The sequence below is a fragment of the Silurus aristotelis genome (assembly GCF_946808225.1).
Source record: "Silurus aristotelis genome assembly, chromosome: 19".
In the NCBI taxonomy this organism is placed as follows: domain Eukaryota; kingdom Metazoa; phylum Chordata; class Actinopteri; order Siluriformes; family Siluridae; genus Silurus; species Silurus aristotelis.
In genome coordinates this window covers 13,543,462-13,562,012 of record NC_139592.1, presented here as the reverse complement: position 1 = coordinate 13,562,012, position 18,551 = coordinate 13,543,462, and the positions used below count along the sequence as shown (strand labels likewise).

The following is an 18,551-nucleotide window of genomic DNA, read 5'->3' as shown; positions in this document are numbered from 1 at the left end:
CAGTCCTTCTTGGTAGTGCAGGATGTCAGGATGTTCAAATAAACTCTGCAACAACTTCTTTTTTTTCGGGCTTCTCTCATTAGGGGTCGCCACAGTGGATCATCTGTCTCCATACCCCACTGTCCTCTACATCAACCCAACTACCTGCATGTCTTCCCTCACCACATCCATAAACCTCCTCCTTGGCCTTCCTCTTGTCCTTCTTCCTGGTGGCTCCATCCTCAGCATTCTCCTACCAATATACCCCATGTCCCTCCTCTGCACATGTCTAAACCAGCTCAATCTTGCCTCCCTCACCTTGTCTCCAAAACGTCTTACATGCGCGGTCCCTCTAATAAACTCATTTCTAATCCTGTCCATCCTTGCCACTCCCAACGAAAACCTCAACATCTTCAGCTCTGCTACCTCCAGCTCCACCTCCTATTTTTTACTTATTGCTACTGTCTCTAAACCATACACCACAGGTCTCACCACTGTCCTTCCTCTCATTCACACACATGTACTCTGTCTTACTCCTATTGATGTTCATTCCCCTTCTCTCCAGTGCATACCTCTACCTCTCCAGGCTCTTCTCAACCTGCTCCCTACTCTCACCACAAATAACAATATCATCCGCAAACATCATATTTCATGGAGACTCCTGTCTAACCTCGTCCGTCAACCTGTCCATCACCACTGCAAACAGGAAAGGGCTCAGAGCCGATCCTTGATGAAGTCTAACCTTCACCTTGAACCAGTCTGTCGTTCCTACTGCCCTCCTACATGTCCTGCACCTCCCTTATATACTTTTCTGGCACACCTGACTTCCTCATACAGTGCCACAACTCCTCTCTCGGCACCCTTTCGTATGTATTCTCTAAATCCACAAACACACAATGCAACTCCTTCTGACCTTCTCTATACTTCTCTATCAACATTCTCAAAGCAAAAAATGCATCTGTAGTGCTCTTCCTCAGCATAAAACTATACTGTTGCTTACAGATGGTCACCACTTCCCTCAGCCTGGCTTCCACTACTCTTTCCATAACTTCATGGTGTGACTGATAAATTTAATTCCCCTGTAGTTACTGCAGGTCTGCACATCTTCCTTGTTCTTAAAGATTGGTACCAGCACACTCCTTTTCCATTCCTCAGGCATCCTCTCACCTTCCAAAATCCTGTTAAACAATCTTGTTAAAAACTCCACTGCCATCTCTCCTAAACATCTCCATGCTTCTACCGGTGTGTCATCTGGTCCAACTGACTTTCAACTCTTCATCCTCCATTTATTGCTGCTCTCACTACCACCTTACTAATTCTATCCACTTCCTGCTTTACCACCTCCACACCAGCCAACCTTCTCTCTCTCTCTCTCTCTCTCTCTCTCTCTCTCTCTCTCTCTCTCATTTTTCTCTTTTATCAGCTGCTCAATATACTCCCTCCACCTTCTCAACAAACTCCCCTCACTAGTCAACACATTTCCATCTCCATCCTTTATTGCTCTAATTTGCAGCACATCCTTCCCAGCTCTGTCCCTCTGCCTGGCCAATTGGTACAAATCCCTTTTTTTCCCTCCTTAGTGTACAACTTCTCATACAGCTCCTCATATGCCTTTTCCTTTGCTTTCGCCACATACCTCTTTACCTGCTGCCGCGTCACATTGTACTCCTGCCTACTTTTCACATCACTCTGTCAATCCCAATTCTGTTTTGCCAACATCTTTCTCCTTATACTCTCCTGTACTTCCTCATTCCACAAAATCTACCACTATCTGCCCTTCAACATTCCTTTCCGTCCTCTGTTCCCTTCACCTACATGCCCATTGAAATCTGCCCCAATCACCAATCACAAGCACTGTTGACATTTATCATCGCCCCTTCAACTTCTAGCTTCACATTCATCACCCTATCAGAAACATTCTTCACCTCCACTACACTCTTACTGTACTCTTCCTTCAGAATCACCCCTACAAAATTTATTTTCATCCACACTATTAAAGAACAGTTTAAACCCACCTACAATGTTCCTAGCCTTACTCCATTTCCACTTGGTCTCCTGAACACACAACATATCTACCATTCTTCTCTCCATCATATCAGCTATCTTTCTCCCTTTACCAGTCATAGTACCAACATTTAAAGTACCAACCCTAACCTCCACTCTCCTACACTTTTACTTCCATGCTGTCTGTTTAGTCATCTTTCTTCTCTTCCTCTCCTCCTTCGGCCAACAGTAGCCCAATTTCAACCGGTACCCTCTTGGCTAACGATACCTTTGGCGGTCGTTGGTAACCCGGTATGAATAAATAAACTCTGCAATAAACTCTGCAACAACAATACTAATAAACATGACTCGGACACACGTTTGTGGATTTAGACTTCTTAAAAAAAAAATTTACTGAAACATTTGCATCAAAATAGTGATATTACACAAAAGTCATCAAAACAAAACAGTCCCTTCTTACCCTCACCAGCATTGTGAATGGATTGTGATGGTTGTCGCTACTCAAATCTACAACTAACATCGAGAGAATTATATGAATTTATCACACACAAATGTTTACTGGGAAAAACATGATGGCATATTGAGGCATTGTTGCTTGCAGTTATTAGGGCAAACATTATAAATACAGAAAAGATAAACAATACAAACAAAAAAATCGGCTTTTATCAACCATCAAATTTTTTTTTTTATTTCATTTGTGCAAATCTTCGAAATGTTTCTTGAGTGCATTTTTTTGGAGGATGAACCCAGTGAAGGTGTTCAATACTTTTTTAAAAATTTTCAAATGTTTGTTTGATATATATAAAATAGGATTATAACACAAATAAGTAAAAAAGTATATATATATATATATATGCTAATCATAAAACATTGAAAGTGCCACCTAATGCATTTGGTAGTTCGCAAATTTAAATGAAATGCATTTGTGAAATGGTACAGCATAAAGGGATGTAGAAGGTCACAATGTGAAATAAAAAAAAATGATGACTTACTGAACTGCTGCTGTAAATTATAAATCAGCACAGTTCATATAGTTTATAATTCCAAACAGGTAAGTTGATAACTAACAGGTTTTTGCTGCCACCTTTATTCTTTTCGTAAGCTGCAACATACACCAAATCCATAAGGCCATTCTCACCTGCATAGTCCTAAAAGACATATTTTGGCACTATAATTGTTTAAAACTGTAGGTCCTGTTTATACTTTTAGTTAGCCATTAAAAAACAAATATATCAAGTCACATGCTGAATACAGATAAGGGCTTGTATATGATACCAATATTGCAGCCTATATAACCAGACATGGTGTTCAGTGAATCAGTGATATAGTTTTAGGACGTTAAAGTGCAAACAGAGTTGCAGGTTAGAAGAGTAAAGGCTCAGCAAGATCGGCACATAATCATCTGGACTGTTTGTTTCTTAAATAGTAGTCTAGCAAGACTCCTAAAAATACCAATAAATAGATGATCCATTGCAGTACAGTCCATTTAGGGAGCTGTTGATTTAATTACTTTGGTGTCAATCATTTTAGCCAAATCTTATTTGTATAATTTATAGTGAATTAATAACTACTTTGAAATTTCTATGTGCTTTTAAATAGAATAAGTATTTATAGTAGAAAGTCAATGTACTGTATATCTGATATACAGTATATAAAAAATGATGTGCAACACTGTGGCGCAGTAGGTATCATTGCTGCCTCACAGCTGTAGGATAGATTATAACTTTGGGTTCTTCTGGGTTGTCTGTTTTCCCTCCACCTGTTAATAGGTGGATTAGTTAATCTATATTGCCCCTATGTGTAAATAAGTGTGTGGATGTGTGTGCATGATAAACCCTGGATTCGCCATGACATTGACCAGATAACTAATAAATCAGTTAACGAAGAGAAAAAATGCCTATAAAAATAATACTGCCTATAATATTTGCACCGAATCAAAAATGACATTGCATACATTCTAGAAAAAAAAGGTATTTTTGGCTGGGTGCCATGCAGTGTCCTCATGCTCCAAACACACTCAGTCCAGCTCATGAGCAGTTAATTTTGCCTTGCATAAGATGGACTGGTTGTGTTAGGTGTTGGGCCTCTAGGATTAATCTTTGAATTTAATCTCTGATCTATGATAACTTGGGCTGGTTGAAAAGAATCTAAATATCCGAAATATACTGATCACACAGGGCTATTCAAACAGAAACATGAACTTCTTTCTGCATCTTTCATTATTCACCATTAATTCATTAAGAACAAATGTGATCCATCCGTTTGCAGCATCAGATGATCTTTATGTATCAGATGTATCAGATTTGTGCGAGGCATGTTCGGGCCAATTCGTGTGCAACTGAAGAAAAGACATAATAACCACAGTGCAGGTTTATATGCCATAAAGTTGATGGACGTGCACATATTCACACACACTCATGCAGGTGTGCGTTTGGAGTCGGAGGTCAAAACTTGGCATCTACGTTGACTATGATCTCAGGTGGGAGGTCCTTAACTGGCAGGTGTCCAACCGCTACACCTTTGTCTGCAGCACTGTGGTCTGTGTTCTCACAGCTGTTCTGTGAAGAATCTGGAGGAGGCTTGTATAGCACACTTGCCAACATGAAGAATACAGTGCCTAAAAACTGGGAGAGAAAAAGAGAGAGAGAAGGAAAGAGAGCAACTATTACATTTCTCAGTAATTCATCAAAATTGATTTATTCCCTGTATGACAGTGTATTTACTTCTAGTTCTAGTACTAATTCTTTACTTTTCAATTCATAGCAATAAAAGATAAACATTTGGCAGCCTGTAGAGCCCTGCCCGAACTTCCAAGGAAGTTGCTGAAATCTAAAAGAGATTCTAATTTACTGTACTAATATTATAAATTAATGACTGTGAAAATAAAAATATTTTGCAAAAAATGCATACATTTTTTAGTTTAGGCATTGCTTTAAACCTGTCTTAGGTTTTTAGCTCTAAAGTCTAAAAGCTTGATATCTAAGTGTTTTGTAATCAAACTCAGTTTGATCAGTATGATCAAGCTCCTGGCAAAATGGATTTAAGATAAATAAATTATTTCTTTTAATCAGGTGCTGGATATAAAATTAAGGAGATGCACATGTGCCATTACATCATAAAAACAGTGACAACGTTTGTATAGTTCATGGTGGAAAAATTTTAAAAATTGTTTTAAAAACCTAATAAAAACAAAAAAACAAGTATGAAGAAATGTATTCAAATGAACAGACCTAACTAAATACTTTACCACCAATATTAGTGGGCAGTCATCAGCCAAATGTGTTAGTAAAGTTACTCAGGTAAGGAAACTAATGTGTTTAATGATATCCGAGTAAAGACCTGGTAAGCCTTTAATTAAAAAAAAAATAATATGGCAGTAGGTTTTTTCTATAAGTAGCATAGCCTTTATCTAATCAAAAAGCAGATTGACTTTCAGTGGAGTCTGTTACAATCTGTTACAAAAAGGTTGTAACTTTACTTTCAATTTGAGATACAGTACATGCAAAATAAGAAACATTGCAGGTCAGAAATGCTTTTCAGGAGTATAATTAATAGAAAATATTAAACTTTTCTGATACACAGATGCTAGTCAGGCTTGTTATCTTACTAAGCCGAAGAATAGTGGTCCATTGGTCTAAATCAAGTGTCAAAATATATTGTGTTACCTTGTAGATGATGCCAGCAATAAGTGTGTACTGGCTCATGGCAGAATTCTGGTAAAGATAGCATGACCCACGTTCTCCACACCTTTCTTGCCATAGCAGACAAGAGATGTCAATCACTGAACCAAAAGCTATTGGACCGGGAATGCCACCTGCAATGATGTGGGAATAAGATACAAACCAGTAAGTTTAATCCTCACACACAGCATTAAAAGCATAAAAAAAAAAAAAAAAAAAAAAAAAAAAATGAAATGAGCCATAGATTGTTTAACATTAACAATTATTTTAATGCTGCTTCTCTTATATTTGGTTCTTTATCTTTTATATTAAGTTAAATATCAAAAAGACAATGTGACTGCATGTGAGCACAGATGAACAAACCCAAAACATTGTGAGTTATGATAAATATTATACTATTGCCTTTTTACTTTCGGTCAATCTCAAATCAAAAGCCATTGTTATTTATGTTTATGTTGCTTTTCATATTCCACAAGGTTAAACTGTGCTTCATCAATCACAACATTTCTCCTTACCTTTCATAAAAATGCACTGTTTTCCCACCCTTTAATATCTTCTGATATCACCATGTAGAAAGTACTAATAATAATATTATTGCAATTTCATGAGAGTTGAACGTACCCAGTGTTCGCACCACAATCCACTGAATGCCCAGTCCAAATGACCTTTGGCTGTCAGGAACACACCTAAAAGATTGATGAGAGAAGCTCAGTCATGGCTGCACTCTAGTGTGTGTGTGTGTGTGTGTGTGTGTGTGTGTGTGTGTGTGTGTGTGTGTGTGTGTGTGTGCACTAAAAAAGAAATGGTCTCTGTGGCCATGTGTTTTTTTTTTTTTTTTACCTTAGAGTAGCTGTGAGTGCAGGAATACTGCACAGAAAGGTGAAGAAGATGATGACGAAGAAGAAGGTGAGGAAGGTTGGCATGTGGTTACAGGATGAGCTACACTTTCCTGCAATGGCCTGTCCTTTTAGGCCACTCGACATATTACCCATAATGCAGTTACAATCTGTAAACACCTGTGAACACACATGCACATAGCTAATGATCAAACTGAGGCGATGCTTTTTGAAGAGCTACTTTATTTTTGAGAAAAAAAAAAAAAATCTTTATTCACTGTTATATACACAATTAATTGAGTACGACTTATTATAAGAGTATAATGTTAACTGAATTGCTCAATCAAGGTTAGTAAATGAGAGGGTGCATTGTATGCAGTACCTGTCGTTCTGCGTGCTTGTTTGTGTTGTTGAGAGCACTACAGCCAGCATGGCAGGGAGAGTAGTACATCACTCCATCAGCTCCACACACTGGGTTATACAGTGCCTCGACACAGTGACATTCTGCATTGCAGTGTGTGGTCAAGTTCTTATCTAGAACAAAACTGGACAGAAAGAAAGTAACAGTAAGAAAATAATGAAAGAGATAAGAGGGATTAAACTTGAAATGCTGGAAATGCACTACAGCTGATTGTACAACTAAGCTAATGTACGTATAATACATTTATGTTTTTTTAGGAAGCCAACATGAACCAATAAGTAATCATTTTTGCATATATACATAATGCTTATAAACACAATGCTTATATACAGTGCATCCAGAAATTATTCTAAATTTATTATTTTTCTTAAAATTCTACAAACAATACCCTATAATGACAACATGTAAGAAGTTTGTGATCTGGGGAAGGGTAAAGAAAAATTTCTGCAGCATTGAAAGTCCTAATGAGCACATTGGCCTCCATTATCCGTAAATAGAGGTTTGGAACCACCAGGACTCTTCTTAGAGCAGGCTGCGCCATCCAAACTGAGCGATCAGGGAAGAAGAGCCTTAGTCAGAGAAGTGACCCGACAGTCACTCTAAAAGATTTCTCCTCTCTCTGTGAAGAGAGAAGAACTCCAGAAGAACTCCAGAAGAACAACTATCTCTGCAGCACTCCATTAATCGGGCCTATATGATAGAGTAGCCAGATGGATTTTACTTCTCAGTAAAAGGCACAAGGCAGCCTGGCTGGAGCATAGTCTGGGGGGAATCAAGGCACTGCTTATCACCTGGCCATAACCATCCCAACAGTAATGCATGGTGGTGGCATCATGATTCTGTGGGGAGGTTTTTCAGTGGCAGGAACTGGGGTACTAATCAGGATTTAGGGAAAGATGAATGCAGCAATGTACAGTGACATCCTTGATGAAAACTTGCTCCAGAGCGCTCTGGACGTCAGACTGAGGTGACAGTAAATCTAACAGGACAACAACCCTAAGCACACAGCCAATATAACAAAGTAATGGCTATGGGACAATTCTGTAAATGTCCTAGAGTGGCCCAGCCAGAGCCCAGACTTGTAACCTAATTAAACATCTCTAGAGAGATCTAATAATGGCTGTGGACCGAAGCTCCCTATAGAACCTGATGGAGCTTAGGAGGTTCTGCAAAGAAGAATGGGAGAACCTGCCCAAAAAAAAAAAAAAGGGTGCCAAGCTTGTAGCATCATTCTCAAAAAGAGCCAAAGTTGTTTCAACAAAATATTGAGCAAAGGCTGTGAATACTTTTAATATATTGTGAATGTGAATACATTTAATTTATCTTTAATAAATTTGCTACAATTTTAAACACACTTCTTTCACGATATCAATATGGGGTTTTGTTTGTAGTATTTTGAGGAAAAAATAGAATTAATTGAATCTATTTTGGAATAGGGCTGTAACATAAAATGTAGAAAAGTGAAGCGCTGTGAATACTTTCTGGATGCACTGTATTGTATTTAACATAAAGGAATCAACAAAGTGATTCAATACATTCTAAGCTCTATTTTTTCACCAAAATGCATTTTAATCAGTATATTATTGTACATATCACAAAACTCTACATGCTGCTTTGTTACCTCTAATTTGAAAAATTTGACATTTTTTTCCAAATCTGTTAATAAGGCTATTTAGATTCCATATTATTTGTGTAGTTATTTATCTATTGTGCCTACTAATATTAACCACCCAGCTGTTTACATATTTTACAAACTGATGCTGTATTATGTTAGGGTAACACAATTAAAACTATTTATTTATTCATTTTATATTATGATGTTAATAAAAGGCTAAATGATACAAAGTACATATTATGCTGTAGTACCTCAGATTGCCTGATGCTAAATGGTTGTGTACCTGTTGTCTGCATAGATGAAGCTTTGAGAGCTTCTCTGGTATGGTGTGGTTACTCCAGCCATGGGCACGTTTGGGCAGTGCAACAGAAAGATGAAGACGGCCGCAAGGCTCACCAGGGCACACAGCATGCAAAAGCGAATGATGCCACGGCAACGTAGGTTCATCTTCTTTACAATGTAGCCACCTAGAAAGGTACCGCCCCCTCCAGCGGGTACCACCATGTAACCTTTGGACAGAAATTGGTTTGTTACACACAGACATAGTCTTAACATGGACATAGGCTTCACAACTACTGTAGACATGGGCTTTACAACAAAATGTCAAATAGTATCATATGTCTCTGTAGTATCTTACTGTCAATTTATTACAATGGCTGTTTTTAGTGGACAGTCCAGCCTGCATGAAGTTTAAGCCCATAGACACATCAGATTCACTTTAAACAACTTAAATCGGCTTTTAACACTTTTTAATGGACAGTGCTTTATTCACTTGTTCGGCCTGTACCCATTGCTTCTCCATGTCTTTCAAAGGTGCAACCAACTGCTAGTCAACAAAACAATAATGAACATGAATTACATCCCAAACTTAAACATACATACATAGGGCTGAAAAAAGATAAAAAGATTGAATTAAAAAAAATGCCAGCATGAAGAATCAGGAGCAGCAGGCATAATGGTTAAGGTAATAATATATATATATATATATATATATATATATATATATATATATATATATATATATATATATATATATATATATATATATATATATATAAATAAAAAAGGAAAATTATTTTAGCTACAGTAGATTCAGAAACTATACTGGCTGGCTGTCAAATTCACCCAAAGGAGACTCTTTTCCTCTCTCATAGATGAAAACACTTCAACTAGGGTTATGTGAGAGTCACTGAAATAAAGCCTGTGGTAGTTCAGCATGGCTCTCTTACCAAACCAGGTGGCTGCCTCAGAGGCACTAAGACTGAACTGAGACTCCAGGAACTTGGGCCCAAAAGTGGACATTCCAGCTATAAGAGTGGCCTCTGTAGCACCGGCCAGACATAGAAAAATAAACGTAGGGTTCTTTAGCAGGAGCAGCACAGACCTGGAGAGAGTTGTGGAAACACAGAGAGAAAAACTGAGTGAGTTAGGCAGAGGAAAAACAACATAAAAGAATGGCTACTAGTATACAGTGTGATGTTTTGTAATGCATATACATGAAGAGAAATGTTTTCTTTAGCATTCATAAAAAATGGGACCTAAGTGACTTTGACTGTGGGTTAAGTATATCAGAAACTGTTGATCTCTTGACACAGAATAAAAACACCATATGAGAGGCAGTTCTGTATAACCTTGTTCATGAGAGAGGCTGGGGAGAACTGTTAAACTGTTTCGAGTTGACAGTAACGGAAATATCCACCTTTGCATATATAATGACCACAAAAGCATCACAGAAGGCATCATTCACCAAACGATGAGGTGGATGCTCTACAATACTAGTAGACCACAATGTGTTTTACATCTGTCAGCAGGAACTGTGGCTACAGAGAGCCTCTCTCATCATCAAGCTGTAGAACTGCAGCTCATTGAAAGTTCTTTATTTCCATGCTGTACTTTGTAAACTCTACATTGTGGTGAGGGATATCTTAAAGGAATCAGCACTTTCTCAAATACTTGTCTATCTAGCAGATGACGACAAAGTACAAACATTCTTGCTTTTCGTCATACTTAAGTATTTAAAGCACTTTATACAACTCCAAAAGTGTTTAATTCTCCTGCACATCACACCTTTAGGAGCATTTTGTATTGTTACAGCAAGTGAAAGTACCTCGTGGGAACTCTCACGAGAACCGTGGGGTTACTGTGGGGTTGTGGTCTTGTGATCATATAACGGTAATTATGTATATAAAGAGCGTGTGTTTCTAAAATGTAGTGGGGAAAAAAGTAAGCTATTATGCAATAAAATGTACTGAAGTAAAAGTCTAAAATGATGTACAAAAACTGTGTAAAAATCTGCTTAAGTACAGTAAGGAAGTAAACATACTTATTTGTCTACCACTGTCTGGCACCAACATGCATGCTATGGCCAGCATCATCAGAATTAAGCATATGCATGGTTGATCCTAATACAGTGGCCAGTGAGTGTATATTACATTTTTTTAAACCCTGTTCTAGAACTAGTAAAGGTATAAAGGAAATATGAAAGAATTTCAGGCAAAAATAAACCTAAATATAAAAATGCACATATCATCAAAATGGTATAAAATAAAATACATGGTATAATATAATATAATATAATATAATATAATATAATATAATATAATATAATATAATATAATATAATATAATATAATATAATATAAGAATAATAGAATAGAATAGAATGTGTCCCCATATATTTAAGTTCAAACTATCAGTTACTGCAAATGTTATACATTTTGCTATTATTAATTATTAATTATTTTGGCTAATTAAATAAACAGAGAATAAGATATGAAGTCAATGTAAGGTATAAAATATTAACATAGCAATCAATGCAGTTAAATAATGAATTATGAACACTTAAATATATTGTAAAATATTCTCTATTTTCTGACAGTTATATTGTCTGATTTTTAAAGTTCATGCTTTGCTCCTCCTTTGACTATAAAGATGACAATGAAGACTCATCTTTTGTGCTAATCATGCTTTCATGAGTCAGTCATTGTGCTTGGTTGCAGAACAAAGCACACTCTATTACAATACTTCACATTAATGCCCAAAACAGAAGTTCAGAGAAACTACATCCCACACATTTGGCCAAAAACACTATTTAGGCTTGACCACATGTTTGCTCCTTTTCCTAAATGCTCCTATTGTGTATCATCATCTGCTTTCTCTGTGTGTGGTATAACCCTCTGCTGTCCTTTTTTATTTTGTTTGTCTTGTTAATGTTGTTGTTTGCAATTTTTTTAGTGTCACATGGATTTTGTCTAATGCAGTCTTGAGAAGGTGCTTGCACCTAGGCATGTCTTTTACTGTCTTGCCAAACTGGGGATCAGAGGCTGTCACTTGACTTCCATCCTTTAACTGATGAGCCTCAGACACACGCATGGCTATAAAGCGCTGAGAACCTGTGAGTGTATGAGAGAGAATGAGAAATAGAAAATCTAGTTACATTATATACATATAACAACATATAGATAGTCATATGTATTTACTTTTTTTTCATTGTTAGTCATAAAAACTAAATAAAGAACTACAGTGGATACAAAAAAGGCCTACACATCTGAGCTGAAATTGTAGATTTTTGTGATGTAAAAAATGTAAATAATGTGCACATAAAGAAAAGATGCAAAATGATAATCATTTTACGATTTTTTTTACACTAACTTGCTTGTATAAATATGCACAGCCCATTTACTGGTAGTAAAGAGTGGTATTATATCCACACTGCTTTGCAAAAATGTTTATCTGAAATGTCCTTGGATTTGTGCTTTGAGCGGCTATCAGCTGTCTAACAGGTTTTTTGCTAAAAAAAAAAAAAAGGTATTTGGAATTCTCTCTCCGTTTTTCTTGACAGGAGCACAGTCCCAGCTGAGAAGAAACAGCATAATAGCAATATGCTGCCACCACTATGCTTCACTCCATTTGGTGTTCTCTTCATGATAAGATGCTGATCAAATATATTTTATAGAATTACAGTATGTCTGCACTGTTCTTTCTTTGTCTCGTGAACCATAACACATTTGCCAATATTTTGGCAAAATTCAAACAGGCTTATATGTTGTATTTTTTAATTAGAAGTAGAGCCTCCTAGCCAGCCTACCCACAACCCAGGTATGTGAGAAAAAAAAAAAAAAAAAAAAAAAAAAATGCAAGTATTCCTTGAATATTTCTGCAGCTTGTTTGATATTGCTGTAGGATTCCTGGCAGCCTTCCTCTGGTAAGCTTTTGTTTCGTTCTTTCATCAATTGTAAAGTGATGTCCAGTTCCTGGACTGTTCCTAATGATGGGCTTCTGTGTTTTCCATGGTACATTAAATGCTTTGTAAAAATTATGCTGTTGATCAATATTTTTCAACAGTGAAATCCTGTGCATTCTTTGTAAGCTCTTTTTGTACCATTGCTTCAAAGGTCAGTCAATGACCTTTTTTCTACTTTGTTGTTTGCTACATAATATTATATTATTGGTAGAAATATATTCAGTATTATTTATTTTGATTACAAAATTCAGCAGTTGTAACAGAGGTGTGTTTTTCCTTCTACCTTGAATTTTTAATGTTAATGGACTGTTTGCAGTGGACTGATGGATTATACCTGGCAGCTGGCGAGGGTAACCCAAAATGGGTAGAGCTGTGACAAGAGCAGCAGCTCCTCCGGCCAAGAAACCGATCCACCATGCCCCCACCCACAGGGGGCTTTCTGGGGTCAGTAGAGTACTGAGGAAACAGTGAAGTATATTTTTAATATGTATTTTTAACTGATAAAATCAAATAAGGAAAAAAATCTACAAATATTAGACATGGTTAAAAAAAATTCAAACTTGCTAAATAGACCTGCCCTGCTGTTGAAGGAGTGCTAACATGCTCTTTTTGCTCCAACATAATACGATTGGAGAACAACATTATCTGCCTTCTTACACAAACATGAGTCAGGTCAGAGATAGCTACGGCATCCTGGGAATTTCATGTCCACAAACTAGGGCGTTCTTGTTAATATGAAATAAAAACGAGAATTGTATGTTCAGCTCATAGTAGACAAGTACTGTAAAATGTTAAGCTATTTTTTATTTCAGGCATTATGAAATTTGTAAAGAGAAATTTATTTATCGACCAGATAAAACTGTTTAAAAATAATAATAATAATTAATAATTTGAGGTTTTTTGCAAAAAAATTTTTTTTACGATATACCTTTATTGTTACCTCAGAATAAACCTAAATACCTCATGACCTCGTTCACCTCAGAGGCCCTCCATTGACCCTAGGCAGGAATAATAAAAAAAAAAACTCACATTTGGCCAATTTCTGTGTATATGTTGAGGAAGAAGCCACCCAGCAGGTATCCAGCTGCCGGGCCTATAATAGCTGCTGTGTAGAAGATGCCTAGGGAAAATAGTTCATGATAGTTTAGTAGTTCGGCATATTAGTACTAGATCTTTCAAGGTTCACCTCCTGAGTGTTAAAAAAAACTCCATTGTTCCATTTCACAGAATGTATGTTGGATTTTTGATCTTTACTAAGGCTGGACAGTGTTTATAAATGGAAACTCAAAACCAGAGATGCAATTGTCTTTGAATGCCTTTGAAATGCGGATGGTGGGGACTGGGGAAACAGTACAATTGTAGCACGCTTTGTTGATGTTGCCAATAAAGGACAATAATTATGCTGCTGGCTACAGTGGTGTTGGACAGGAACAAAAATTGCAAGGATCAAATGGAAAAAAATCTAATGCAGATACATGCGGATGTTTGTTTTACCTGCAACATCCAAAATTAAATTATTCACAGTCTTAACATTTCAAAAGGCCTGAAGTACTTAATACATTGGAAGCCCATATATATATATATATATATATATATATATATATATATATATATATATATATATATATATATATATATATATATATATCCACAAAAATATAAACAGGCCTTCAGTACATGATAGCATGATGTCACACTGCTCATTATTTGTGGTTCAATATTATTTTCTACTTGTTTTTCATGGCCTTTAAAACATAATTTACAAGAAATGCACTTTTGGAGGACTGAATTGTGAATGAGTGCTTTTAGAGTCCACACACACATACACACATAGCCCATGTTTGGACTTAAATTAGATGACTGAATCATTTTATAACCCTTCCTTTCCTTTCACTTCACCTCACAACTTAAACCAGAAGTTAAACACGAAAGTCTTTTATATAAGCGCCACCACAAAAAGACACTTATACATATTACAAAACAAGTTCCTTATTTTCTCTTCACATTAACCACACTGACCTTCAAAAAGTGTTGGTAACTCACTCTTTTACTGAAGTCAGATACTTTGACTTGTTTCTGTTCAAAGTTTGACACTATTTGAACAAATGTTTGTTAACACATGACCATAAAATTCTAAAACACTGTGTGCTTTTTAAATATCCAAATCCACATATAGTCCCTATTTGCCATTACAATAACCTCCACCACCTTTTTTGGTAAGATGTTCTACTAAATCTTGTGTGATTTTGGAGATTTGGTCTCATTCAGCCACAAGAGCATTAGTCAAAACTCTATAGCAGGCCATGCAAGATCTTCTGTGACAACCCATCTGAACCATATCTTCATGGAGTTAGCTACCAAGAAATCATACACAATTGTGTACAGTACTTTTAAATTGTATGGGGAAGAACAACATATGGTTGGAAATATCAGGTGTGCCAATTCTTTTGTCTACATAGTGTAACAAATCTACACACTCTATATTTTGTTGCTGAATGACAATTTTATTCAGCAACCTGAAACATACTGTTTCTAATAAACGAGCCGATGAATGTCACAAGCCTCAGCTGACCTTTGATTTGAAAGTCCTTTAACATTTGTGGTTTGGTCTACTCACAATACCGGCAACGTCTGTGGTCATGTGAAACACACGAAATGGTCTTACAGTAGCTCTAGTTCCATACAAATACAGTGATACCTGTTTAAAATACATTTACCAAATAATCTCTCAAACAATAAATGTACGTTTTACTGTCAAGTGAAATGCTTTTATAATGGCTATATATTTAAATGATGATAAGTCTTCCGGGTTTTTGGATGGTTTACGACATATTCCTTGCTATGGTATTTTTAGTAGTACTGCAAAACATTTTTCCAAACACCAGACTTTGTTTATCTGTTATCAGTAACTTGTGTGTTTAAAGGTCAAACAAAACAATTAGCAAAAAATCAACAAAAATATTCTTCATACATGTGTTTATGCTGATGGATGTCAAATGCCAGTGAATTCTTCAGCATGTTCATAACACGGCAGATTATAATTTTTTTTAACACCCACAAAACACCATAGGAGGACAAAGATCAGAGGAAGACAAAATGATAACTAAACGAAAAAAGAGGGCCTCCTAAGCCTAAAATGCTCAAAAATTACCCAATAAAGCTAAACTGTTCCTTATATGATATAGTTTTAGTTTAGTCGTTTTTGTCTATATTTAAAGATTTCTTTTGGATGACTTTCTTTCAACACAAATCACGGTGTTCTAGAAAAGGTCTAAGAACTGTTAATAAACGTGTACAACTGAAAGAAATCAGTGGTTTATGATTTGTAGTTGCATTCAATCTTTTTTTTTTTTTTTTCGTAAAACAAGGCCCATTGTATTCATGCAATGTAATGTTTTTATAACATCCTGGCAAAGCACTTACTTATGTAGACAGGTGCATAATTGGACTTGACATTCTCGTCGAGGTAAGTGACACCAAGCGTATAGAGCGGTGTGGCACCAACACCATGTAGAAACTGGCCCAGCATGAAGATGTAGCGGTACGATGAGAGTCCAGTTTCTTTGCTGTCCCCACACTCCTCCGTGTGATTGGTTGAGCACAGACTTGTTTGCTCCAGTACTTGTGGTTGGTAAGCCGGTGTAGTGAAATGTGGCAGTGCAAACACGAGTGACCCGAGAGCCATTACAAAAACTCCCCAGCCCAGCCAGCGGGGCTTGTGCCCTGTGCCACCAAAATAGCTCACGAACGTTAGGCAAACGCAGGCAGCAATGTCGTAGGAGCTAGCAATGAGTCCAGCCTGTAATCACAGTAATTGCAAAATAGTATATACCATTTACTTCTTAGCTGAGCTCACTGAGCAATCTTTACTAGAAATTGGTCTCTTTAGTATAATACTACTACTACTACTACTACTACTAACAATAATAATAATAATAATAATAATAATAATAATAATAATAATAATAATTAGGGATGCACCGAATATTCGGCCACCGAAAACTTTCGGCCGAAAATGGCCCAAAAGAGCATTTTCGGTTTTCGGCCGAAAGACTTTGATCACCGAAAAAACACAGTTTGTTGTGATGACGCAAACAGAAACCGCTGCCTGCACGTGCATGTCTAAAACAACATGTATGCGGTGTGGACGTATTTCAGTATATCTGAGAAAGACCCACGGATAGCGATTGCAAAACATGTAATGCCGAAATTTCGTCTGCAAAGACTTTCTCCACGTCGGGTTTAATTTATCACCTGAAATCCAAACATCCCGATCGCTATGCTGAATATGAGAGAAACGCGGCACAGAAAAGCAAAACCCCTCTGAGCACGCGCACTCCGTCTGTGGCGGACGTTTTTGAAAAGGCAGGAAGTTTCCCAGTGATAGTGTTGTATTGTTGTGTGTCTTTAAGCAGTTGCACTTGTTCTGAATGCACTTTGTTTTTATGAAAGAACATATTTAATTTTACAACCTTTCAGGAAGCCAGAGGGCCTGTACATTATTATTTAATGTACACATGAGTGCATTTAAGTTAAACATTTAAGTTTGAATTTTTATTTATTTTATCCTGTGCATTGTTGCAATATGCTATAAATAAATATTTTCATAATTTGTAATTGATTTATTCTTTGAAACTTTAATATTTAATTTATGCAATTGAAATGCCTTGATTTTAGTAAGTTTAGTACACAGTCATAGCCATAAATGCAATGGTAATAATAATTGGCATAATTTCTTTCGGTGTTTCGGTTTTCGGCCTTGCTTTCCTCTTTTTCGGTTTTTGGTTTCGGCCAAGAATTTTCATTTTGGTGCATCCCTAATAATAATAATAATAATAATAATAATAATAATAATAATAATAATAATAATAATAATAATCAGACCTGATAGCTGCGCAGGTCGAAGCGTCTCTCAATTGACGTGATTACGGTGTTGATAAAACCATTGATTATCATGCCCTGGAGGAATGATGCCACACATAAGAAGAAGAGCACCCATCGCGCTGTGTTGAAGATCTGGATGAAGCGAGGGGTCAGAGCTCCCCATCCACATAGGCTCTCTGGTTCCGAGGAAATAAAATTTATTCCCACTTTTTCCCCAGAGATATTAACAATGTTCTTTGTCGTCTTGATGGGGGCATCTATAGATGGGCGGAAAGAAGTGGAGCCAGTAGGTGTGCTGACCTGTGACTCCAATGGGCTTGGCAAGTCCACACTGGGGCCAACAGGCCCATCCTGCAGGTCCAGGAGCTCCTGTCTGGAGCTAAAGGAACTGTCATTGTTTAGTAAGTGGGGCATGGCCCCTATTAGAAAACTACTATGACTTTCCTTTGGGTAAAGTCAAGGAATATAGAGTCTAACTTTCTGGTTCTTTGTTTTTTAATGAAGTCTTTTTTCTTCCTGAGCTGAGATGAGACCTGATGTTTAGATATTTGTGCTACAACAAATCATAAGGAGGTACAGAAATGCTTGGGTGTAGAAAAAAGCATCCTGAGGAAAAAAAAAAAAGATTCAATCTTCAAACTTTTTAAAAAAAAGTCTACGATTACCATAACAATAAATGCATAAACATCTCAAAGATTGGATATAATCTGCATCTTCACAATAAACAAATATTTTAATTGAATCTCTTTAATGAAAGCTCTCAAATAATTTTTAATTGAGTTATAGGTAAAATAAACAGTTATACATAAGAAAAATTTAAAAAAGTTATAGAAAAAGAGGACAATTTAATACAGAGAGGCATAGCCTTGGCCAAGAAATGCAGATAGAT

General features: G+C 36.6%; 1 protein-coding gene across 1 annotated transcript in view; it reads right to left on the bottom strand.

The window, feature by feature from the left end:
* Positions 1 to 3,054: 3,054 nt before the first annotated feature.
* Positions 3,055 to 18,551, bottom strand: part of slco4a1 (solute carrier organic anion transporter family, member 4A1) — a 32,225-nt gene continuing 16,728 nt past the window's right edge. Inside the window, exons 2-13 of the mRNA XM_083570370.1 lie at positions 17,663 to 18,268; positions 16,202 to 16,577; positions 13,808 to 13,898; positions 13,113 to 13,234; positions 11,816 to 11,927; positions 9,765 to 9,919; positions 8,819 to 9,044; positions 6,882 to 7,044; positions 6,504 to 6,679; positions 6,285 to 6,349; positions 5,649 to 5,797; positions 3,055 to 4,607 (exon numbers count right to left, since the gene is read on the bottom strand). Coding sequence (XP_083426496.1) covers positions 4,428 to 4,607; positions 5,649 to 5,797; positions 6,285 to 6,349; positions 6,504 to 6,679; positions 6,882 to 7,044; positions 8,819 to 9,044; positions 9,765 to 9,919; positions 11,816 to 11,927; positions 13,113 to 13,234; positions 13,808 to 13,898; positions 16,202 to 16,577; positions 17,663 to 18,076 — 2,229 coding nt within the window. The 5' untranslated portion in view covers positions 18,077 to 18,268 and the 3' untranslated portion in view covers positions 3,055 to 4,427. The remainder of the gene's footprint in view (positions 4,608 to 5,648; positions 5,798 to 6,284; positions 6,350 to 6,503; positions 6,680 to 6,881; positions 7,045 to 8,818; positions 9,045 to 9,764; positions 9,920 to 11,815; positions 11,928 to 13,112; positions 13,235 to 13,807; positions 13,899 to 16,201; positions 16,578 to 17,662; positions 18,269 to 18,551) is intronic.